Genomic DNA, 24,189 nt, shown 5'->3' on the forward strand with positions numbered 1-24,189 from the left:
CGCGGAGGGACGAGCCCTCCATCCAGCAGTGGATCGACAGGGGGGCTGCAGTTTTAATGAACTTATGAGAAAGATGAAGGTGGCTCGGGCCGAACGCTCCTCGGGAGCGGAAGCACGCCGCGCCGAGAGGACGTCCGCCGCGTGAGATGGAGCAACGAAATCGGCCGCGAGCGACGCCGACGGCCTGGGCGGAGGAGGCCTTCGTCCGCGGCCGATGGATCGAAGTGATTCTAAATATAAATATAATTTTAAATCTTTGCCAAGAGAGTGTCGGCGGGGGCGCGCGTGTGACCGTTCAAATTCAGAGCGTTTCAGCGGCACCGTGCGTGAGAGTCGGAAGCCGCTTTTCCTGCGCGTCGCTTCGCGTGTTTGGGTTCGACAGCCAATCGCAGGACACCACCGGGTGGTGGGGGGGGGACTCGCAGCCGTGATCAGATCGCGCCCCCCCCCCATCGCCGTGCCGTCTTCTTCTGCTTCTGGGAATGTCGTTCTTACTCTGGGGAAGAAAAAAAACAACGGCGATTCCTTTCAGAGCCCCCCCCCCCTCTCCCGAGAGGGCGAGAAACTGAATCGCGTCCCGCGCTTCGTCGTCGCGCCAGCCACGCGGTGCCCTCGGCGCCGACGACAACACGCGCGCGTCTCCCGCGCGCACCCGTACCACCCGCATGCACGCGCACACCGCTGTGCGGAGTTGCAGTGCGAGTTGAGATGGGGCCGTGGGGATGGCGCGAGGTGCCGGGCGGGGTCACTGCCGGGCGGGGTCACTGCCGGGCGTGACGCTCCCTGACCCCCGAGCCGCCACGGATCTCGAGCTCCAGCACCCCTCTCCCAGCCCTCTCCCTCCCCTCTCTCTGCCCTCTCCCAGCCCCGTCCCACTCCTCCCCTGCGCACTCTTCCCGGCACCCCGAGTTTCCGTGTTTTGGGGGTCGGGTTGACTCGAACGCCGTCTTAGACGGCAGCCTGAATTGTCTCCGGGTCGGTTTCGCTTCGCGGGTCCACGCGCAGGAGTGAGCCGAGTTCGATTCCTGCTCGCGGTCGACACCGGTGACGATTATTTTAACCGGTCCTAGGGCTCCCCTAGGTCGACTCAGCCTCAAATGGGTACCTGGTGCGATGTGTTGAAAACCACCACTGGGGAGACAAAGGCGGCCGGGCGTGGTGTTGGCCACCCACCCCCTCGTGTGCCGTACCGGCCTTCAAAGGTGCTCGATGACAGCACTTGCCCAACAGTCTGTTAAGGGTGAACATTTACACTATGAGATCTCTTTTACCAGTGGCAAAATATAATGGTAGGTTTTTACCCTTTTAACTGGTACAAAACTGACACCTTTATTCAAGGACAGTGCATATTATTATCCTTATCAGAGTTGCTTCTTTTTGTTTGCTTATTGACTACTTGTGTTGTGGTCATTGCAAACATGATGCCTTGAATAAAGGTGTCAGTTTTGTACCAGTTAAAAGGGTAAAAACCTACCATTATATTTTGCCACTGGTAAAAGAGATCTCATAGTGTAAATGTTCACCCCGAACTCTCAATACTCTGATATTGCACTGTTTTTGAGTTGTACGCCTTCTGGTGTCATCTGGCCCTACACCAATGGGGACTAGGCTCTAAAGAAAGCCGTCTCGGGTGTGGGCCAATCAACTTCAAGGACAGTGCATATTATTATCCTTATCAGAGTTGCTTCTTTTTGTTTGCTTATTGACTACTTGTGTTGTGGTCATTGCAAACATGATGCCTTGAATAAAGGTGTCAGTTTTGTACCAGTTAAAAGGGTAAAAACCTACCATTATAGTCTGTTAAGGCTACACGGGGGATCTTTGTCTTCGTCTTGTTCGTGTGTCTTTGTGTGTTTGTGAGTGCGCGCGTCCCCCACGTGTGTGCACTTGTAGTGACTGATTGTGCCCCTTCCGACATGCAAGCCACACTGAGGACTCCTTGTGCATGCGTGCGCGCTACGGCAGGGTGCTTCATGAAGAGCAGCAACGGTTGCGACAGCAAAACGTGCAGCGTCGACTTCACGCTGTTCTGCTGCTGCAGCGAGGACCTCTGCAACGTCGCCACCGCCACCCTGGCGCCCACAGGTGGGGGGTGGGGGGGGTCCGAGTGGACCCATGCGTCTCGTGACCTTGCGCCGACGGGCGAACTGAAATAAAGAATAAAATATTAAAAAATACTTTTTTTTTTTTAACACGCTTTAATGAAATGAACCGTACTCGTAATGGCAGAACTCCACGACTCCAGGCAGTGGCCCCGCAGCTTGCTATAGCGTTAGCGAGCGTGGTGATGTACAGGCAACGTGAGTTGAGCGTGGACAATTAGACCCGTAAAAAAGATTGTTGAAAAATATTTTTTTTTCATGTTTAATGATAGAATATAGTATTGTCATCAGTATGACATACCTATACCAAGCTTGCAGTCGATACGACATTGGAAAGACGGTTGAAATAGAGTTACAAGATTTGAGGATACGACAACGGACAGAGTGATTTAAATAAAAGCGTGTAAAATGTTTAAAATATATATATTTTTTATGATAGAATATAGTCTTGTCATCAGGATGACATAAATATACCAAGTTTGCAGTCGAGAGCACATTGGGAAGTGGGTAAAAATTGAGTTATAAGATGCTTTAAGGATACGACAACAGACGGAGTGAGTTAAATAAAAGCGTGGAATAATAATAAAAAAAGAGGCGATTGTTGGTTTAGAGCGGCGGGGTCCATTGCAGCTTCAACTCGGTACAACGCAACCGCTGAACCGCGCAGCAGCAGCAGCCGCAGCAGCAGCTGCAGCAGCAGCCGCAGCAGCAGCCGCAGCAGTAGCAGCAGCTGCAGCAGCAGCAGTAACAGCAGCTGCAGCAGCAGCCGCTGCTGCTGCAGCGGCTGCTGCTGCTACGTCGACGCTTTTCGCCGAGGCTGCGCTGGAGTCGTTTACTTTTGCGGAGTCGAATGTAAACACAGCTCCGAGTCGTATCGTTTCCCAGCTCGAGTTTCATTGCCGCGGCTGTCGACCAACAAACACAACGCGGAGCGAGCGCTGTGAGCGACGACCCTCGCACTCGATCGCTCGCTCGATCGCTCGCCCGATCGCTCGATCGATCGCATCCTCAATCGCGTGCTCGATTGTTTACTCGATCGCTCGCTCACAGACGTGGCAGCCCAAGGGGCTCTCGGAATAACGGCGCCACACACGCGCACTTCTCCCACGCACACACACGATCGTTCCTCCCCCAGCACTCTCGCCGGAATTGAATGCTGTGGATTTTGGAATTGATAACTGCGAACTAAAAAAACATAACCAAGTTGAGCTGAACCGTGCGCACAAGTGGCACGCCGCTGCGGCGTGCGTTACAGCGAGGAGCTCTGCGCACAATCGCAAGAATCCGCATTCGGCCCGGTTCAGCACGGAACTGTGCTGTGTGTGAGGGGCTGCGTTAGGGATGGGGCAGGCTGGGCAGCACAAAGGCGAGATCTTATCTCGCTCGCTTGTTATACCGGACTCATGGGTTCGATCCCGATCCTGTGATACCTGCTGTAAATGTGGAGTTTGCGTGTCTCTCTCCCCGTGGTAGCGTGGATTTTCTCCGGCTCCTTTGTGTTTTCCCTCCAAGTTTAGAGTTAACATCGCTTTAAATTCCCACACGTAGATAGGAAAAGAATAATGCGAAATAAAGTTAATGAAAATAAAAATAATAAAACTAAAATAATAAACAAAAAGAATGTAGACTAAGGCCTGGTTCTTAACCTGAGTGAGTGTACTGGCAGTCTACAATGTAGACTGTAGCCTGGTTATTAAGTTTTGTGAGTGTACTGGCAGTCTGTAATGTAGACTGTAGCCTGGTTCTTAACCTGGCAGTCTATAATGTTGAATTAGAAAAAAACTACGTTTCGATCGCAACACAAGTGGTCGTCATCAGGAAAAGGGGGGTTAGCCTCTAAAGGCAAACTGTTTATAAAGGTTTAGAGATGGGCGTAGCCCAAGTGTGTCAGCAGCATGGGCGGGGCAGCTTATGTTAATGTAGGAGAAAACAACGACACCAGCATTAGGGCTGAACGAATAATCGATTTCAAATCGAAATCGCAATTTGAAACAATGCGATTAGCAAATCGTAAAGGTTGCGATTTTTGCGATTTTAAAAGTCCTATTACTTTCTTATTGGAATTTTTTATTTTAACTTTATTTATTTAACTTAACAATTGTTCTATGTTTGATTGTTCTATTTCAATTATTTTTTTAAAATAAATAGATGTTGGAAGCAATTCATATATTTTAAGTTATCATCCTTGCATTAGAATATATAGAGCAGTTCATATTTTGATGATATCATATGGTAATGCTCCATCACATGTTTTAAATCTATTACACAGTCAATGTTCAACTGAAGCTTGAATTAATTTTTTTATCGCAAATCAAATCGCAGTTGCAATATCTGTCAGAAAAATCACAATTTGATATTTTCCGCAAATCGTTCAGCCCTAACCGGCAGTGGGTCTACACCAATCAAAGGGCCGCCAGGCAATCATGGCACCTCGCTCCACACACAACCACACTTCTGACGGTAGAGGTTGACAATAAAACACAAATCAAGTCATGACCCAAAGTGGTTTATGACATCTTTCAAATGATTGCTGAGTTTATAACCATCCTCTTGGTTGAAATTGTGTCTGTGTCTGTATATATGGATGGCTTCATGAACGAATCTTTGTTGATAGCCAGTAGGCTTGCAAAGTACCATCGTCTTAGAGAAATCAATTTCGTATGAGCCAGCCCCATTAGAGTAATGATCAGCCACGGCAGAAGTATTGGTCCTACCGTGTTTCAAATCTGCCTTATGCTCACGAACACAGTCCGAGACATGTCGCTGAGTTTCCCCAATGTAACTGTTGCCGCAGATACAGCTTAGTTTGTAGACGCCGGGGTATTGCATGTCAGGAATCTTGTCCTTCACAGATGGAATCAGATCACGCATTTTAGAGACTGTGTTAAATCAGACCTGGATCTTGTGTTTGTTCATGATTTTGGAAATAGTTTTGGTTACCCCTGCTATGTATGGCAAGGTGATGGTTTTGATTGGATCCTCAGATGGCTCCTTCCTCACGGTTGGGGTGATGGCCTTGCTGCTTGTGTAGTCAGAATATCCATTCACCTTGAGAGCTTGGTGTACGTGTTAGAGTTCACTGGTTAGGTGTTCATGTCGGAGATACATTGAGCTCTATGGTGTAGCGTTTTGATGAGGGAATTCTTCTGGAATGGATGGTGGTGGGAATCAAGTTTTAGGTATGCGTCAGTATGGGTTACTTTCCTGTAGACAGAATGGCTCATTGAGTCATCTGGTCTCTTTTTTATTAAGACATCCAATAAAGGTAGCATGGCATAATTTTCTACCTCCATGGTGAATTTCATGGTCTAAGACAGATGCAGCCAGTACACTCACTCCGATTAAGAACCAGGCTACAGTCTACATTAGTGTTTTTTAATTTTTATGAATTTTATTCACTTTATTTTTATTCTTATTTTTTTCCATCTACGTGACTTTACCGAAAGAACCAAAGAATATGAATTCCTGCAGTCACTAAAGTGTTAAGTCAAGATGATGAGCCACTTCGTTGAGCTATCATTCGTCATAGCCAGGTCGCTTCTAAATAAGATATATACCGCTCAGTGGGCCTTACCTGGTAAAATAAAATACAAATTGCAATTAAGAACAGAACCCGTTTGCTCGTCATGGCCCTGACACCGAGAGGGCTGCAGCTCTCGTGCGTGTCCCCCGTGCATGGTAACCCCGCGTGTGAGTAAACGGCAGAGTGAGCCGAGAGGAGTGAGTGGAATCTGAGTGAGGTGTGTAGCGTGCATGACAGGAGTGTGAGCGAGAGCCGGAGTGATTGTTAGTGAGAGCGGAGCGAGAGTGGAGTGTGAGTGGAGTGTCAGTGTGAGTGGAGTGTGAGTGGAGTGTGAGGGGAGTGTGAGGGGAGTGTGAGTGGAGTGTGAGTGGAGTATCAGTGAGAGCTGAGCGAGAGTGGAGTGTGAGTGGAGTGTGAGTGAGAGCGGAGTGTGAGTGGAGTGTGAGGGGAGTGTGAGTGGAGTGTGAGTGGAGTATCAGTGAGAGCTGAGCGAGAGTGGAGTGTGAGTGGAGTGTGAGTGAGAGCGGAGTGTGAGTGGAGTGTGAGGGGAGTGTGAGTGGAGTGTGAGTGGAGTATCAGTGAGAGCTGAGCGAGAGTGGAGTGTGAGCGAGAGTGGAGTGTGAGTGGAGTGTCATTGAGAGCTGAGTGTGAGCGAGAGTGGAGTGTGAGTGGAGTGTGAGTGGAGTGTCATTGAGAGCGGAGTGAGAGTGTCAGAGTGAACGTAGAGTGATGAGAGTGCGTGCTCGCTGCGTGCGCTGCTGCAGAAGAGGTGACGCCGGCGCCGGCGGCCCCGGGCGGCCATGCCATGGTGGTGGTGCTCGTGTCGCTCACCGCCGCCGCCACGCTGCTCGCCGCGCTGCTCTACGCACTGCGCCAGGGCCACAGTGAGTGCCCGTTCATCTTCACGACATCCCATCGAAATTAAAGTTTAAAAGAAATGCCCGCTCCTGACCGCGGCTGTTTACGGAGACGATGGCGTTTTGGAGAGAGCGGTGCACTTGTGTGTGTGTTGACCTTCTTTCGCACCGTACGTAGCCGATGCGGTGCGCTCGGCTGGTCCGGTGCCGTGCATGACCACGGCCGTGCGTGTCACCCCCGCAGAGCAGTGGAAGAGGAAGAGGGGAAGAGCAGCAGAAGCCCAGCCTTATCCCAGCATCGACACCAACAAACTCATGCTCATAGAGGTGCGGAACTTATGTATGTCTGTGAGATTGAACACTAATTTCTTGAGAACTGCTTTGTGCGTTTAGTTTGTTGTTCTTCCCCCGCACCTCAGAATAGCGCGGTTGGCTACGTACCGTGCGAAAGAATTTCAACATCAACACGTAGCGAATGGAGCTCATAGAAGTGTCTAACCCATAGAGTTAACAGATCCCATAGGGGTGCGGAACCCATAGAGTTAACAGATCCCATGGACTTCACAAATCTGGCTGTCGCCTGATGAAGCTAGTTGTAATTACTGGCGAAACGTCGTACTCAGATTGTAAATGTTGAGGCTTGGCTCTCCAACACACCGGTGTGCTGTACTAGTGATGCATTGGAATGTTCTGTTTACGTGACGAACCGTATTAATTGGCTGTGTCGGGTGGTGGCGGGTTTAACGACACATTTATACATTTACAGCGATCTAACCCAAAAAAACTCTTTTATAGAGAACCCATAGTGGGGGTGCGGCAGTGCTGCCACCTCCTGGCCACTTCAGGATGTGGCAGCACTTTCCCACTTTCCCACCAACCTGGCCATGGCGACAGAGAGAAAAGTTTGTTTCGTGACAGTCAAAACAGATATTTTAAATTGTCGAACTTGGAATTTAGACAAATCAGCTTCAGGACCAAATTGAACGTGCCGGGTTTTTGTTCCCACCGTGCGGAGACCATTAACTCACTCCCCTCGAGAGACGGCTTAACAGCGGGCGGCTGAACCTGGATTTGAGACCAGCATGTCAGCGGCGCCAGCCCAGCGCCCTGCCAGCTCCACGCACCACACCAGGATAGTCCTCGTGACGACTTGAGCTCGTGCCGCGGCGCTGCACGGCAGTCACTCGCTCGCTCAGAGGGGCACGGAAACCACGGGTGGGCAGAAAAGCGGCCACAAGATGGACCCACTGCACCAAAAATTGCCCAAGCTCTGCTGTCCTCTACGTATGAAGGTGTTGGTGCCCAATGTAATGTTTAAACGCGGGCGGGAACCGGAGCACTGGGATAAAACCCACATTTGCGAGGGGAAAACATTATATCCTGTATCGACAGGAACATGTGTAGTCCATCCACATCTGTTGCACTGCCTTCTCGTGGCGAGCTAGGGTATGGCCTCATCCTCGACATCCATCTCTGCGTGTGCGGTGATCCACCAACCATCGCAGCTGCTGCCTCCACAGCAGCGGAGCCACCACAGCCACCGCCGCCACGGCTAAAAGGGCGAACAGAGGGTCCGTCTTGTCGATTCGCACGAATTTCTCGTAACCGTCACCCCCTGCCGTCCCCTCCCTCCACCTCGCCCACCCCCCGCGCCTGTGGCGCACAGCAAATAGGTCGCGGGCGCTACGGCGCGGTGTGGAAGGGCGTGCTGGACGAGTGCACGGTGGCAGTGAAGGTGACGTCGCTGGAGAACCGGCAGAACTTCCTGAACGAGCGCGAGATCTACCGCCTGCCGCTGGTCGCGCACGGCAACATCACGCGCTTCATCGCCGCTGAGGAGCGCAGCGGCCCTGACGGCCGGCCCGAGTTCCTCGTCGTCATGGAGTACTACCAGCACGTGAGTCCCATCGGCACGTGAGTAACACCACCACTGGAATTGTGGGTTTCACCTTGATGAAATAAAATTTAAAAAAATAACTAAATCACGACGTTTCGGAGGCAACACAAGCTTCCGTCATCAGGTGGAACCCCAGCAAAAACATTTTACTGTAGTGGGCAGAGAGAGCTGTATGTGACAAGCGATTATAAAGGGTAAGAGCCAGGGAGGAGGGATGCAGAGTATGGATCCTTGCTGTCACGAAAACTTTAAATCTAGAATTCACCTTGATGCTCGGCAGTTGAAGTGTTTTCGCCTTAGCCGTCATGCATGAGTGTTTTGCTGTGGCAGTGAGGCTCTCCCGAGTAAACAAGCGGAGTTATAATGATGATGATAGTAATAGAGTGCGTGTGTACATTGAACTTCTTTCGCACCGTGCATAGCCAATCGTGCTAATTGGAGGTGCGAACCGTACCAATATAACAGTGACAACGATGGGGCGTGGGGTGACTGAGCAATGCCCATCCGTGTTCTCCCCGTGGTCGCGTGGATTTTTCTCCGTGTCCTCCGGTATTTCCCTCCACATTTAGAATCAACGTTGCGCGTAACGCATTTGGCTGCGACACATTGTCACATCACGACATCGGCCACTTTGCCGAGCTGCCATTTGTGATGGCCAGGCCGCTTCTGAAAAAGAGCTAAGCAGCAGCTGAGTGGAGCTCACCTGGTAACATAAACAATGGTTTAAAATAAAATAAATCACGACGTTTCGATCGCAACACAAGCGGTCGTCATCAGGCAAATTTTATTTTATTTCTACCTACGTGACTTTACCGAAAGAACCAAAGAGTATGGATTCCTGCAGTCACGAAAGCTTCAAATCAAGATTGAAGAGTTTTAAACTCTCATGCCGCCCCCCTCCCCCCACTGTGCCGTGGCTCCGTGTCGCGCCGCTCCCCTCGTCGCCCTCCGCGCGTGACCCCAGGCGCGTTCTGCCGCCCCGCAGGGCTCGCTGAGCAACTTCCTGATGAACAACGCGAGCGAGTGGGAATGCTCGTGCCGCCTGGCGCATTCGCTCACCCGGGGGCTCTCCTACCTCCACTCGGAGATCGTCAAGAACGGCGACTACGGTTTGCATCCCGGCGCGAGCGGCGCATTCTCTGTCTCTCTCTGTCTCTCTCTGTCTCTCTGTGTCTCTCTGTCTCTCTCTGTCTCTCTCCGTCTCTCTCCGTCTCTCTGTCTCTCTTTCTCTCTGTTTCTCCATCTTTCTCTCTCTCTCTCTGTCCGACTCGCGGCTTCGTGATGAGCTCACAGGGAAGGGGAAGGGTGTGATCACCGGGAGTTGTTTGATCGCAGAATGGAAATAACATTGCATCTCTCGGCCTGTGGGCGGGGGCCCCATTCCGAATTGAAGAATCGTGAAGCACGGCGGTGAGCGCATTGCGTTATAAACTGTTGAAACTAAAACGATTTTATTTTACCGGGTAAGGCCCCACTGAGCTATACAACCATTTTTTCTGAAGTGACCTGGCTATTGCAAATGATCGCTCAACGAAGTGGGATTATCATCACGTGGACATTTATAGCAGCCAAATACTTGGAATGTGTGACGTTCATTCTAAATGTGGAGGGAAAAACCGGACGGACCTAGAGAAAAATCTACGCGACCAACACGGCATGCATGGGGAGGTGTGTATCCAGCAGGCGGATTGACAGTTCGCTGTAAATATTATTCATGAAAACCCGCTTAGATGCTGGGTTCATACTGGGTTCATACTGGGTTCATACTGGGTTCATACTGGGTTCATACTGGGTTTCCGCTGCCCGTGATGTAACCAGACTCTCGAGTTGATGGTCTCAGCACGGCCACCAGTGACTGCACAAGAGAAATAATGTATAATGGGATTTATTTTCAGTAATTTAACACTCAAATAAATTGAGAAACATGCGTTTAGATTATTTTGCTGCTATAAATTTTCACGTGATAACCTACTTTGTTGAGCTATCATTTGTGCCCCGGTTGCTTCTAAAAATAAGTTAATAGCTCAGTGGAAGCACGTGATTAACCAGGTAAAGTCTTAACTGACTGTGATGTTTTCATCCTACCTGCCTATGTCAGCTGTTATCTCCGACTCTGTGTATCTCTCCGATCTCTACTCAATTGATCCGGTCCTGCCGCGGGGTCCACTTTCTGCCCCACCCCCTCTCTCTCCCTGCCCCCCCACCCCCTCTCTCCCCCTGCCTCCTCCCCCCAACTGCCGAGGCCTACTATATAACCTCGTGCCACGGCAGATCTCTCGCCTACTTCAGCAGTTTTGTCTTGCTGTGGTTGTCCCACCTGATGGCGATTGCTTGTGTTGCGATCGAAACGTCGTGATCTATTATTTTTCTACCTACGTGACTTTACCGAAATAACCAAAGGGTATAGCTCAGTGGACTTTACCTGGTAAGATGAAAATATCATGGGACCTGTCCTGCCAGTATCAAAATATGATATTGGCAAACAAGGTATCCCATGATGTAGCTGCTCACCCCAAGCTATAAATGCTCTGATAGTGCATTGTCTTTGTACTCTTCACTTTTGAAGTTCTCTGGTCTGACACTGTGAGACAAGGCCCCAAAGAAGGTAGTCTCTGGTGTAGGCCAATCAGTTTCAAAGCCAATGCATCATACATTACATTATCAGAGCATGTTTGTTTGCATGTTCACCACAAGTACTGGGTGTGGTTAATGCAGACTGATTCCTCGCAAAAACTGTTACCTATTTCATGTTTGGACATCTTAACACCTCTTGTTTGATTTCCAGAAAGGGTAAAAACTTCGATTTAAAGCTTTCGTGACTGCAGGGATTCATATTCTTGGTTCTTTCGGTAAAGTCACGTAGAAGGGAAAAAAACAATATAATAATAATAAAACAATAAAATTCTCACGACGTTTCGATTGCAACACAAGCAATCATCATCAGGTATGAAAACCACAGCAAGAATTTTTTTAAAAAGTGCTGTGGTTTTCACACTTGATGTTGATTGCTTGTGTTGCAATCAAAACGTCATGATAATTTTATTGTTTTATTTTTATTATTTTATTTTTGTTTTTCCCTTCTACGTGACTTTACCGAAAGAACCAAGAATAATAGGGTAAAACGTATTATAATTTTCATAAGGTAGAAACACAAATTTTATTTGTGTTTTTTTTTGTGATTTGTTTACCTTTCCTACACTTTGCACTCCCTACCGTGTTTTGTATCGTTTGTTGTTGTAGCGTTCTGACCCCGTGCCCCTCATCGGATTCCTCCTGCAATACAAATAATTATTCAATATTCTCAATGGTTTAACATGCGACACGCAGCTCTGCAAGCCACCAAAAAGTGTTCTCTGCAAGCGTGCAGAGGGGAAGGCCGAGTGAAGTGATGTTCACAATTCGTTCTGTGACGTCGTCTTGCCGAGACATTTACTGACACAAAGCGATGCACTGCTCTCTGCAGATTTCCCAACAGAAAACGGCCATCATCTCGTCAACCGCCACTGCCACTGAATGGAACGCGATCGGGAGCGGGGATTGATTTTTTGTTAATCCACTTTTTATTTACTTTCATTTCAAAGGGTCGTTTTAACGATCGCAATTCCCCCACTCTGCCGCCCCCGTCAGACCAGTACAAGCCCGCGATCGCGCATCGGGACTTGAACAGCCGGAACGTGCTGGTGCGCGCGGACCACAGCTGCGTGCTCAGTGACCTGGGCCTCGCCATGAAGCTGACGCGACGCTCGCCAGTCCAGCGCGGCGGGGACGACGACACCTCCACCATCTGCGAGGTGCGGCCGCATCGCAGGATGGCAGCTGCTCCTCCGCGCACTTCTGTGGCTTAACTCCATTATTATTATTGTGGGTTTTTTCTACATGTGTGTATGTTGAACTTCTTTCGCACCGCACGCAGCCAACCGTGCTAATCGGAGGTGTGGGGGAAGGAGTGCACAGAGCACAAACCCCACCCAGGTGGGGACCGCGAGTGGGGAGCACGGATAGGATGAGGGAAGAAGAACAAAAGTGAGGAGATGGAAGGGATGGGGGGGAGGGCGGAGAGGGGACGGGGGAGAAGGAGAAAGGGAATGGGGAGAGCACTGAACCTACACTGCAAGGCAAAGTAACTTTACACACGCCCAATGAACGTATCGCCAAATAAAGTCCTGCGGAGCAGTGAATAACTGCTGTCCATCCCCCGGAACTCTGATTATTGTTTTTGTTACGTTTGTACGAATGTTGAACATCGCACCGTATGTAGCCAGCCAGGCTAATCGGAGGGTGCGGGGGGAAGAACAAACTAAAAAAGCACCGCTCCCACGCGCGCCACGCCGCCCGTCATGGGCGCTCGCGAACAGCCCTCGCCCCAACAGCCTCTATAGCTACACGGGGGATCTTCGCCTTTTGTCTGTGTGTGCGTGTGTGCGTGCGCGGCGGCCACGCGTACGTTCAGGTGGGGACGTTCCGCTATATGGCCCCGGAGGTGCTGGACGGGGCCATCGACCTCACGGACTACGAGACGGCGCTCAAGCAGGTGGACGTCTACTCGCTGGGCCTCGTCTACTGGGAGATCTTCATGCGGTGCCGCAACCTCTTCCCCGGTGAGACGCACGCGCGGTCCGCATGTGGCCCACCCATGGCCCACGTGCGGCCCGCGTGTGGCTCACGTGTGGCCCACCCACGCCCTACGCATGGCTCACTTATGTGTGGCCACCGGTACCCGAGACTCCGATCCGCCGTTCAGATGAGGCCCCTGCCAAGAGTAAATACCAGTGTTGCTGCGCCATCAATTCCCACGATACGATATTACAATTGACGATGTGATCATGATATCGGCGCTTTGCTGCACTTCCTGCACAAATAAAGATGACCGAGAGGTCCTTCGACTGCAGTTCACTCAGCAGAGGCTGGCAGGCCTCCAGTCGGTCCAGTCCTTACAACCTCGCTATGATGTTCATGACCATGCTGGCAGTTGCATGCAAAGTAATACAATATCAGAATCAGCATCTTTATTTAGGCTGGAGGAATCTGATGAGCTATGAAGCTCTTTCTCACAGATGTCCGGTAGCAATTGCAACCATGAAAATGATGTTTCAATATAATCGCCCTGCTGCCGATTACTCGAGGAAACGCATTTTAAGAAGCGCTCGACGATAGCTAAGAATGTAACAACTGTAATGACGTCTCGATGTAAAGCTTCTTTCGTGACTGCAGGGATTCATCTTCTTGGTTCTTTCGGTAAAGTCACGTAGAAGGGAAATAATAAAATAATAAAAATAAAACATTATACAATTATTCTCACGTTTCGGCCACAACGCAAGCAGCCATCCTCAGGTGAAGAACAGGTCTGTCGGGAAGACAGCGTCTGAATGAAACACCCCAGGCTTGGAGCGTAGCTGCAGTAACTAAACCACCACGTAAAAAACTAAAGTATAAATGATACTATGTAGTTTATACTTTAGTTTTTTACGTGGTGGTTTAGTTACTGCAGCTACATACTATTAACATTCCTTGCCTTTATTAATGCTACCCCTATCCCCTCCCTTTGATGCTGCTAATCCTGCATAATGCACGGGCATAATGACTTTGAAACCCCCCGCCCACCTCCTACGCATTTCACAAGTAGTGACTAATCCCATATCTGCATTTCCCATAAATATGCTAAATTCCTGTTGACGTGCAAATTATTTTGTCAAGGCGCTCTTCCCCCTCCATCCCAGCTTAAATATATGCTCCAAGCCTGGGGTGTTTCATTCAGACGCTGTCTTCCCGACAGACCTGTTCTTCACCTGAGGATGGCTGCTTGTGTTGTGGCCGAAACGTCGTGAGAATTATTTTATTATGTTTTATTTTTATTATTTTATTATTTCCCTTCTATGTGACTTTACCGAAAGAACCAAGAATATGACACCGCTGTATTCGTTGGGCAACCGGAAACCAACGCGGCTCGGCGAGCCCCGGATGGACCACGGTCGGATCTTGCAGTTACCCCCCCCCCCCCTCGTCATGACGCCTGTGCGGTGTTCCCCACGTCAGAGGGCCGAGCGCCACCCTACGAGATGGCGCTGCAGGCGGAGCTGGGCAACCACCCGTCCTTCGAGGACGTGCAGCACTTCGTGGCGCGAGAGCGGCAGAGGCCCAGGTTCCCCGACGCATGGAGGGACGACAGCTTCGTGAGTCACGGCCACCTCTTTATCCCATTTTGCAACATTTTAAAAGCACGACTCTCCAATCGTTCATGGTCGTCGTCGCGAGGCAAACGCATTTCTATACTCGTCGGTTCTTTCGGTAAAGTGACGTAGGTATAAAATAAAATAAAACTTCAAATCTAGATTAAACGCATTTCTGTTCGAAAACTCTGCGGCTTTTATTGTTGTCTTATTTTTTAACCCAGCTGAGTCTCGTGACTTTTTGTCAGGAGGGTCCTGCCAGGTTTTCGCAGGAAGGAGACGATGTTGCTGTGTGTAATCCACACTGCGATTAGCACCTCCGATTAGCACGGTCAACCATGCCGCGTGTGGCGGGGTAAGGTGTATAGGTACTCGCACTTCTTCAGAGCCAACAGTGCTGGGATGGTGGCTGAGCGCACGTGCTCCAGTAAACTAAAAACGAATCTACTAAACTTTACTTTTATTTTACCAGGTAAAGCCCACCGAGCTATGTAGCTCTTTTTCAGAAGTCTATCTCTCCTTCTCTTCTCCATTTCTCTCTCTCTCTGGCTTTCCGTCTCTCCGTCTCTGTCCGACTGCCTGTTTCGCAATGAGCTCACAGGGAAGGGTGTGATCACCAGGAGTTGTCTGATCGCAGGATGGAAATAACATTGAATCTCTCGGCCTGTGGGCGGGGGCCCCGTTCCGAGTTTAAGAATTGTGAAGCGGTTAGCACGGCGGTGAGCACATGGCGTTATAAACTATTGAAACTAAAACTATTTGATTTTACCAGGTGAGGCCCCACTAAGCTATACAGCTGTTTTTCAGAAGCGACCTGGCTATAGAAAATGATAGATCAACGAATTTGCTTATCATTACGTGGACATTTATTGTAGCGAAATACTCTAAACGCGTGACAGTGATTCTAAATGTGGAGGGAAAAACGGGAGGACCTGGAGAAAAATCCACGTGACCACGAGGATCGTGAGAGAGACTCCAAATATACTGCAGCAGCAGGCGTCATGGTTGGGATTAAACCCACGACCTCCTGCAGACCAGGCGAGGTAGTTAACATCTCCTACCCACCGTGGCACCCCCAAGTCTCCTAGGCCGTGATGACTCGAGCGCGCGCGTCCACTCTTGTTGCAGATGATCTCCTGTCTCAAGGCGGTGATCGAGGAGTGCTGGGAGCATGATGCCGATGCCCGTCTCACGGCCAACTGCGCCGAGGAGAGGCTCGCCGAGCTGCAGTCCCTCTGCTCCTCGGGCCCCGCCGCCACCACCGACACCACCACCGCCGCCCCCACCATGGAAACGAACAACAAAATGTGAGCGCTGCCGTGCGGGCCGTTGCCCTCACTCGCCGGGGACGGCAAATTCGCGCGGTTGGCTACGTACGGCGCGTTAAGACGTTCAACATATATAGACTCAGACACAGACCCATAAACTCACACAGAGACCCACAGACTCACACAGAGACCCACAGACTCACACAGATGCCCATAGACTTACACAGAGACCCACAGACTTGCGCAGAGACCCATAGACTCACGCAGAGACCCACAGACTCACACAGAGACCCACAGACTCACACAGATGCCCATAGACTTACACAGAGACCCACAGACTTGCACAGAGACCCATAGACTCACGCAGAGACCCACAGACTCACACAGAGACCCACAGACTCACACAGATGCCCATAGACTCACGCAGAGACCCATAGACTCACGCAGAGACTCACAGACTCACACAGAGACCCACAGACTCACACAGAGACCCATAGACTCACACAGAGACCCATAGTTTGTTGGCCTTCCATCGCACCCTTCGGCTGTGTCGGAGGCTTCACTCAAACAAGTGGCGGTGCAGCTACAGAGAGTGCAGGTGGTGCAGCTACGGAGAGTGCAGGTGGTGCAGCTACAGAGAGTTCAGGTGGTGCAGCTACAGAGTTGCAGGTGGTGCAGCTACAGAGAGTGCAGGTGGTGCAGCTACAGAGAGTGCAGGTGGTGCAGCTACAGAGAGTGCAGGTGGTGCAGCTACAGAGTGTGCAGGTGGTGCACCTACAGAGTGTGCAGGTGGTGCAGCTGCAGAGAGTGCAGGTGGTGCAGCTGCAGCGAGTGCAGGTGGTGCATCTGCAGAGTGTGCAGGTGGTGCAGCTGCAGAGTGTGCAGGTGGTGCAGCTACAGAGGGTGCAGGTGGTGCAGCTACAGAGAGTACAGGTGGTGCAGCTACAGAGAGTGCAGGTGGTGCAGCTACAGAGTGTGCAGGTGGTGCAACTACAGAGTGTGCAGGTGGTGCAGCTGCAGAGTGTGCAGGTGGTGCAGCTACAGAGTGTGCAGGTGGTGCAACTACAGAGTGTGCAGGTGGTGCAGCTACAGAGTGTGCAGGTGGTGCAACTACAGAGTGTGCAGGTTGTGCAGCTACAGAGAGTGCAGGTGGTGCAGCTACAGCGCAGGTGGTGCAGCTACAGAGTGTGCAGGTTGTGCAGCTACAGTGCAGGTGGTGCAGCTACAGAGTGTGCAGGTGGTGCAGCTACAGAGTGTGCAGGTGGTGCAGCTACAGAGAGTGCAGGTGGTGCAGCTACAGAGAGTGCAGGTTGTGCAGCCACAGAGAGTGCAGGTGGTGCAGCTACAGAGAGTGCAGGTGGTGCAGCCGCAGAGAGTGCAGGTGGTGCAGCTGCAGAGAGTGCAGGTGGTGCAGCTACAGAGAGTGCAGGTGGTGCAGCTACAGAGAGTGCAGGTTGTGCAGCCACAGAGAGTGCAGGTGGTGCAGCTACAGAGAGTGCAGGTGGTGCAGCCGCAGAGGGTGCAGGTGGTGCAGCTGCAGGGAGTGCAGGTTGTGCAGCTACAGAGAGTGCAGGTGGTGCAGCTACATTGCAGGTGGTGCAGCTACAGAGGGTGCAGGTGGTGCAGCTACAGAGAGTGCAGGTGGTGCAGCTACAGAGAGTGCAGGTGGTGCAGCTAGAGAGTGCAGGTTGTGCAGCTGCAGAGAGTGCAGGTTGTGCAGCTGCAGAGTGTGCAGGTGGTGCAGCTACAGAGAGTGCAGGTGGTGCAGCTGCAGAGTGTGCAGGTGGTGCAGCTACAGCGAGTGTTGGTGGTGCAGCTACAGAGAGTGCAGGTGGTGCAGCTACAGAGAGTGCAGGTGGTGCAGCTACAGAGGGTGCAGGTGATGCAGCTGCAGAGGGTGCAGGTTGTGCAGCTACAGAGAGTGCAGGTGGTGCAGCTACAGAGAGTGCAGGTGGTGCAGCTACAGAGAGTGCAGGTGTGCAGCTACAGAGAGTGTAGGTGGTGCAGCTGCAGTGGGTGCAGGTTGTGCAGCTGCAGAGTGTGCAGGTGGTGCAGCTACAGAGAGTGCAGGTTGTGCAGCTACAGAGGGTGCAGGTGGTGCATCTGCAGGGTGTGCAGGTTGTGCAGCTACAGAGTGTGCAGGTGGTGCAGCTACAGAGAGTGCAGGTGGTGCAGCTACAGTGCAGGTGGTGCAGCTACAGAGGTGCAGGTGGTGCAGCTACAGAGATTGCAGGTGGTGCAGCTACAGAGAGTGCAGGTGGTGCAGCTGCAGAGTGTGCAGGTGGTGCAGCTGGAGAGAGTGCAGGTGGTGCAGCTACAGAGATTGCAGGTGGTGCAGCTACAGACTGTGCAGGTGGTGCAGCTACAGAGAGTGCAGGTGGTGCAGCTATAGAGAGTGCAGGTGGTGCAGCTACAGAGTGTGCAGGTGGTGCAGCTACAGATAGTGCAGGTTGTGCAGCTACAGAGAGTGTAGGTGGTGCAGCTACAGTGCAGTTGGTGCAGCTACAGAGGGTGCAGGTGGTGCAGCTACAGAGAGTGCAGGTTGTGCAGCTACAGAGAGTGCAGGTGGTGCAGCTAGAGAGTGCAGGTGGTGCAGCTACAGAGAGTGCAGGTGGTGCAGCTACAGAGGGTGCAGGTGATGCAGCTGCAGAGCGTGCCAGTGGTGCAGCTACAGAGAGTGCAGGTGGTGCAGCTGCAGTGTGTGCAGGTGGTGCAGCTACAGAGTGTGCAGGTGGTGCAGCTACAGAGAGTGCAGGTGGTGCAGCTGCAGTGTGTGCAGGTGGTGCAGCTACAGAGTGTGCAGGTGGTGCAGCTACAGAGAGTGCAGGTGGTGCAGCTACAGAGAGTGCAGGTGGTGCAGCTACAGAGGGTGCAGGTGGTGCAGCTGCAGTGTGTGCAGGTGGTGCAGCTACAGAGAGTGCAGGTGATGCAGCTACAGAGAGTGCAGGTTGTGCAGCTACAGAGGGTGCAGGTGGTGCAGCTGCAGGGTGTGCAGGTTGTGCAGCTACAGAGTGTGTAGGTTGTGCAGCTACAGAGAGTGCAGGTGGTGCAGCTACAGAGAGTGCAGGTTGTGCAGCCACAGAGAGTGCAGGTGGTGCAGCTACAGAGAGTGCAGGTGGTGCAGCCGCAGAGAGTGCAGGTGGTGCAGCTACAGAGAGTGCAGGTGGTGCAGCTACATTGCAGGTGGTGCAGCTACAGAGGGTGCAGGTGGTGCAGCTACAGAGAGTGCAGGTGGTGCAGCTACAGAGAGTGCAGGTGGTGCAGCTAGAGAGTGCAGGTTGTGCAGCTGCAGAGAGTGCAGGTTGTGCAGCTGCAGAGTGTGCAGGTGGTGCAGCTACAGAGAGTGCAGGTGGTGCAGCTGCAGAGTGTGCAGGTGGTGCAGCTACAGCGAGTGTTGGTGGTGCAGCTACAGAGAGTGCAGGTGGTGCAGCTACAGAGAGTGCAGGTGGTGCAGCTACAGAGGGTGCAGGTGATGCAGCTGCAGAGGGTGCAGGTTGTGCAGCTACAGAGAGTGCAGGTGGTGCAGCTACAGAGAGTGCAGGTGGTGCAGCTACAGAGAGTGCAGGTGTGCAGCTACAGAGAGTGTAGGTGGTGCAGCTGCAGAGAGTGCAGGTTGTGCAGCTGCAGAGTGTGCAGGTGGTGCAGCTACAGAGAGTGCAGGTTGTGCAGCTACAGAGGGTGCAGGTTGTGCAGCTGCAGGGTGTGCAGGTTGTGCAGCTACAGAGTGTGCAGGTCGTGCAGCTACAGAGAGTGCAGGTGGTGCAGCTACAGTGCAGGTTGTGCAGCTACAGAGGTGCAGGTGGTGCAGCTACATAGATTGCAGGTGGTGCAGCTACAGATAGTGCAGGTTGTGCAGCTACAGAGAGTGTAGGTGGTGCAGCTACAGTGCAGTTGGTGCAGCTACAGAGGGTGCAGGTGGTGCAGCTACAGAGAGTGCAGGTTGTGCAGCTACAGAGAGTGCAGGTGGTGCAGCTAGAGAGTGCAGGTGGTGCAGCTACAGAGAGTGCAGGTGGTGCAGCTACAGAGGGTGCAGGTTATGCAGCTGCAGAGCGTGCCAGTGGTGCAGCTACAGAGAGTGCAGGTGGTGCAGCTGCAGTGTGTGCAGGTGGTGCAGCTACAGAGAGTGCAGGTGGTGCAGCTGCAGGGAGTGCAGGTTGTGCAGCTGCAGAGTGTGCAGGTGGTGCAGCTACAGAGATTGCAGGTGGTGCAGCTGCAGAGAGTGCAGGTGGTGCAGCTACAGAGAGTGCAGGTTGTGCAGCTACAGAGAGTGCAGGTGGTGCAGCTACAGAGTGTGCAGGTGGTGCAGTTGCAGAGGGTGCAGGTGGTGCAGCTACAGAGAGTGCAGGTGGTGCAGCTACAGAGAGTGCAGGTGGTGCAGCTGCAGAGTGTGCAGGTGGTGCAGCTACAGAGATTGCAGGTTGTGCAGCTACAGAGAGTGTAGGTGGTGCAGCTACAGAGTGTGCAGGTGGTGCAGCTACAGAGAGTACAGGTGGTGCAGCTACTGTGCAGGTGTTGCAGCTGCAGGGTGTGCAGGTGGTGCAGCTACAGAGTGTGCAGGTTGTGCAGCTACAGAAAGGGCAGGTGGTGCAGCTACAGTGCAGGTGGTGCAGCTACAGAGAGTGCAGGTGGTGCAGCTACAGAGAGTGCAGGTGGTGCAGCTGCAGAGTGTGCAGGTTGTGCAGCTGGAGAGTGTGCAGGCGGTGCAGCTACAGAGAGTGCAGGTGGTGCAGCTGCAAAGAGTGCAGGTGGTGCAGCTACAGAGGGTGCAGGTGGTGCAGCTACAGAGTGCAGGTGGTGCAGCTGCAGAGAGTGCAGGTAGTGCAGCTGCAGAGTGTGCAGGTGGTGCAGCTGGAGAGTGTGCAGGTTGTGCAGCTACAGAGGGTGCAGGTGGTGCAGCTACAGAGAGTGCATGTGGTGCAGCTACAGAGAGTGCAGGTGGTGCAGCTACAGAGAGTGCAGGTGGTGCAGCTGGAGAGTGTGCAGGCGGTGCAGCTACAGAGAGTGCAGGTGGTGCAGCTACAGAGAGTGCAGGTGGTGCAGCTGCAGAGAGTGCAGGTGGTGCAGCTGCAGAGTGCAGGTGGTGCAGCTGGAGAGTGTGCAGGTTGTGCAGCTACAGAGGGTGCAGGTGGTGCAGCTACAGAGAGTGCATGTGGTGCAGCTACAGAGAGTGCAGGTGGTGCAGCTACAGAGAGTGCAGGTTGTGCAGCTGCAGAGTGTGCAGGTGGTGCAGCTGGAGAGTGTGCAGGCGGTGCAGCTACAGAGAGTGCAGGTGGTGCAGCTGCAAAGAGTGCAGGTGGTGCAGCTACAGAGGGTGCAGGTGGTGCAGCTACAGAGAGTGCAGGTGGTGCAGCTGTATTGAGGCAGCTGTGGACCGGGGGGACCCCAGGCGCCAGGCTACGAAGGGAATTGGGGGGGAGGATTGGACAGGGCCCCGTGTCGTTGCCCTCCTCACCAGGGTGCACGCCCACCCCGTTCTGCGTCACCTCGCTGCGTTGATTTGCCTCCTCCCAGGGGGTGGGAGGGGTATTGTAAGCCGCAGCATTCTCGATCAAGAGCACAAATCGTCCGAGTACGGCGGAGCATTCGTGGAGCCAAGATGACGTTTGTGAGACACCCACCTTGCTGGGTAATGTGAAGGGGCCTCTCGGGTGGCAGTACAGCGAGACCCTGGAAAGGGCACTATTTAAATCCTAAATAGAATCGAGTTGGTGAAGACCTTGTTTGTTTACGGTTTGAGTGTTCCATTGTGCAGAAGTTTACCAGGCACATGGGTGAACACATGCATTGTGCAGGATCCTCTATATATTTCAAAGTGAACATCTGTCCGTCGTATGCACTGGCTAAGACTAACTCTGCAGCCAGACAGCATGCTTCCGCTCTGCCCTGCAGAATCCCATTGGCTAAATATCCGGTCCAAATAACCTTGCAGCGTTGAAACCTGGAAGGCGTGGGTTCACAGATCTTCACATTTCTACAACCGCTTACCTGTACACGCGTCACCGGAAGCCCAAGAGCTCTCTGCGTCCCCTCCGCAGTGCCGTGACCGTGTCGTCTCGCCCCACGCCCGACAGAAACTCGCTCCGTGGGCACCGCGACGGGCCGCGTTCCCCGGACGGCGTCTACATCGAGGAGCCTCACGGCGACCCCAACGGCCGGGTCAAATGCCCGGGCCCTCGGGGCTCCGCGTGCGACCGCGGAAGCGTCGGCGAGAGCGGCGGCGAGGGGACGGCCGACGTGGCGGCCTCCTCCCGGACGGAGGCGGAGCGTGGCTCGTCGCCGGTGCCGCCGGCAAACGGGACGCCGGCCGACCGCGACCCCGCGGCCTCCGTGACCTTGCTGGGCGGCGATGACGCGGTGAAATCTGGGAGGGCGGGCGACGCGATCTACGCGAGGGAAGGGGGGGAGAACTTCGGGGAGGGGAGGGGGGGAGGGCTCCTGGGATCGTCCGGCAAGAGTTTCCACGAGATGGGCCTGCTGAACGGCAACCAAAACACGTACGCGGTGTACTGACGCCTGTGGCGGTCCGCCCCACCTGGTATTGACTGAGGTGTGGTCCGGTATTCGGGGTACTTCCATCATCTGTATCGTTTCCCACGGCTCGCCTGCCCATTCCCCTACGCGGACCGACCAGCTCGGACCCAGCTCCAGGGGAGCCCGGGCCTCCTACTCCCATGAGGCCTGTGTTGGACACTCGTGTTTAGACAACAGCAGTATAGCAGCAACAAACAGGTTAAATGTATAAATATATACCACCTCAATGCGACTTCATCTCACGATGATTTTCCGAAAGCGAGTGCTTTATGAAAGGTGGTGGTGGTGGTGAGCAGGGTGGGGGGACATTAGCACCGGCGTGCGTGCTCCGAGATGGTTCACGCACAGATCGAGGGCGTTCCGTTGGTATCGTGCCACGTCGAGACACGGATGATCTGTGAACACCTGCCAGGTCCGTCTGACCAACGTGCAAGACACTGCATCGCAGCTCATTTACTCCCGGAGACATTTAATAGATTTGCGTTCATACAGCGCTTTCAGTACAGCTCTTCTCTATTTTCTTTAAAATGTTATCCTTTGTTGTAATGCAATGTTTATTTTTGAGTGCTTGGAGGCAAGCTTTGGTAGGTTCATGGAAATCTAAAGTGTATTTTTTATTATTTATAATAGATTTTTGGGTCAGATGGCCTTAGTGAACTCTGTGTTGTGAACCTCCTCCACCCGACAAAGACAATTCATATAGTTGTCAAACATGCCAATCTTACTGCTTCAGCACACTGGTGTGCTGGATACCATTTTACAACACGAATTTTACTTTTGCGATCTAACCCAAATATCAATAAGAAATTATAATTTATCTTTTGTATAAGGTAGCTGCCGTTATACATAGCGCATTTGTGCGGAAATTTATTTTTTTATCAAGTGTACCTAGGTGGAGAGTGTGCAGCCAATACACAGCCAAACACAAGAGGTGTTATTGATGCAGTTATTTCACTCGGACAGAGTCACCGGTACCGTGTGGACCGTTCTTTATTTGTGTCGGCAGGAACATTGTGGGATTTACCGCGGACAAGAGGAGAGCGCGTGACTAAAATGGCATGGTGCACGGGGGCAAATTTAGAGCAAATGTTGCCAACAACCTTCAGAAACACATGTGCATTTACCAACTGTGGCAACTTGCGTGGCAATGGCGTTGGTCAACTTAAGTTCTGTCTACAGAACAAGAGGAAACTTTTTCAAGTGAAGATTGCCACAAAATCGCTCATACGTTATGGCCATTGATTGCGTCGCGAGAGCGTGTGGGGTCTTGGTGACAAGGTGGGTCTCCATCCAGCAGTGGCTCGATCGTGGTTAATGATGATGAGCGTGGTCTTTTTGGGGGTATCACGTTGGCCTTCCGTGTGGATTTCAGCTGCATCCACGAACCGTTTGGATGCTGGCCTGCAGGAGTTGCCATGGGTTGCTGCCTTGGTGCCGAAAAGCCACGTGCCGAAAAGCCACGCTAACATCTGAATCACTCGGGCTCTCTGCGTCAGCTGTAAGGGGCTGTCCGTGGCCACACGTTGGTCTGTAATCGTTACTCACGCTGTCAGAGAATGTCCAGCCTTTGTTCACACACGTTGTCTTTACAGTAACTCATCTTCAAGAAACTCATCTCCACTGCATCCGATGTTGACTTTACATGTTTTGATCATGGCATATAACCTTTCTAAAACTACAACTCCGTGTGCATGTTGCATAACTCACATGTGATGCACAATCTCGTTTCCGCCCCTTTTCCCGACTTGCCTCCTTGCACTGGAACAAACTTCCCCTCCACATGAAGCAGGCAGCACTCCTCCCTCAAGACCCACCTCTTCTCCCTGGCCCATCCTTCCCTCCTA

At 52.3% G+C, this 24,189-nt stretch overlaps 1 protein-coding gene across 1 annotated transcript; it reads left to right on the top strand.

The window, feature by feature from the left end:
• The first annotated feature begins 722 nt into the window (after positions 1 to 722).
• LOC144951382 (bone morphogenetic protein receptor type-2-like) lies at positions 723 to 22,324 on the top strand. Its single transcript, XM_078881621.1, has 11 exons — positions 723 to 732; positions 1,966 to 2,085; positions 6,390 to 6,509; positions 6,727 to 6,809; positions 8,149 to 8,379; positions 9,365 to 9,488; positions 12,007 to 12,170; positions 12,830 to 12,977; positions 14,413 to 14,549; positions 15,675 to 15,853; positions 21,886 to 22,324. Exons 1-11 carry the CDS (start codon positions 723 to 725, stop codon positions 22,322 to 22,324), a joined length of 1,755 nt encoding a protein of 584 aa, XP_078737747.1.
• Positions 22,325 to 24,189: the final 1,865 nt, after the last annotated feature.

Source organism: Lampetra fluviatilis, chromosome 62 (assembly GCF_964198595.1).
Source record: "Lampetra fluviatilis chromosome 62, kcLamFluv1.1, whole genome shotgun sequence".
In the NCBI taxonomy this organism is placed as follows: domain Eukaryota; kingdom Metazoa; phylum Chordata; class Hyperoartia; order Petromyzontiformes; family Petromyzontidae; genus Lampetra; species Lampetra fluviatilis.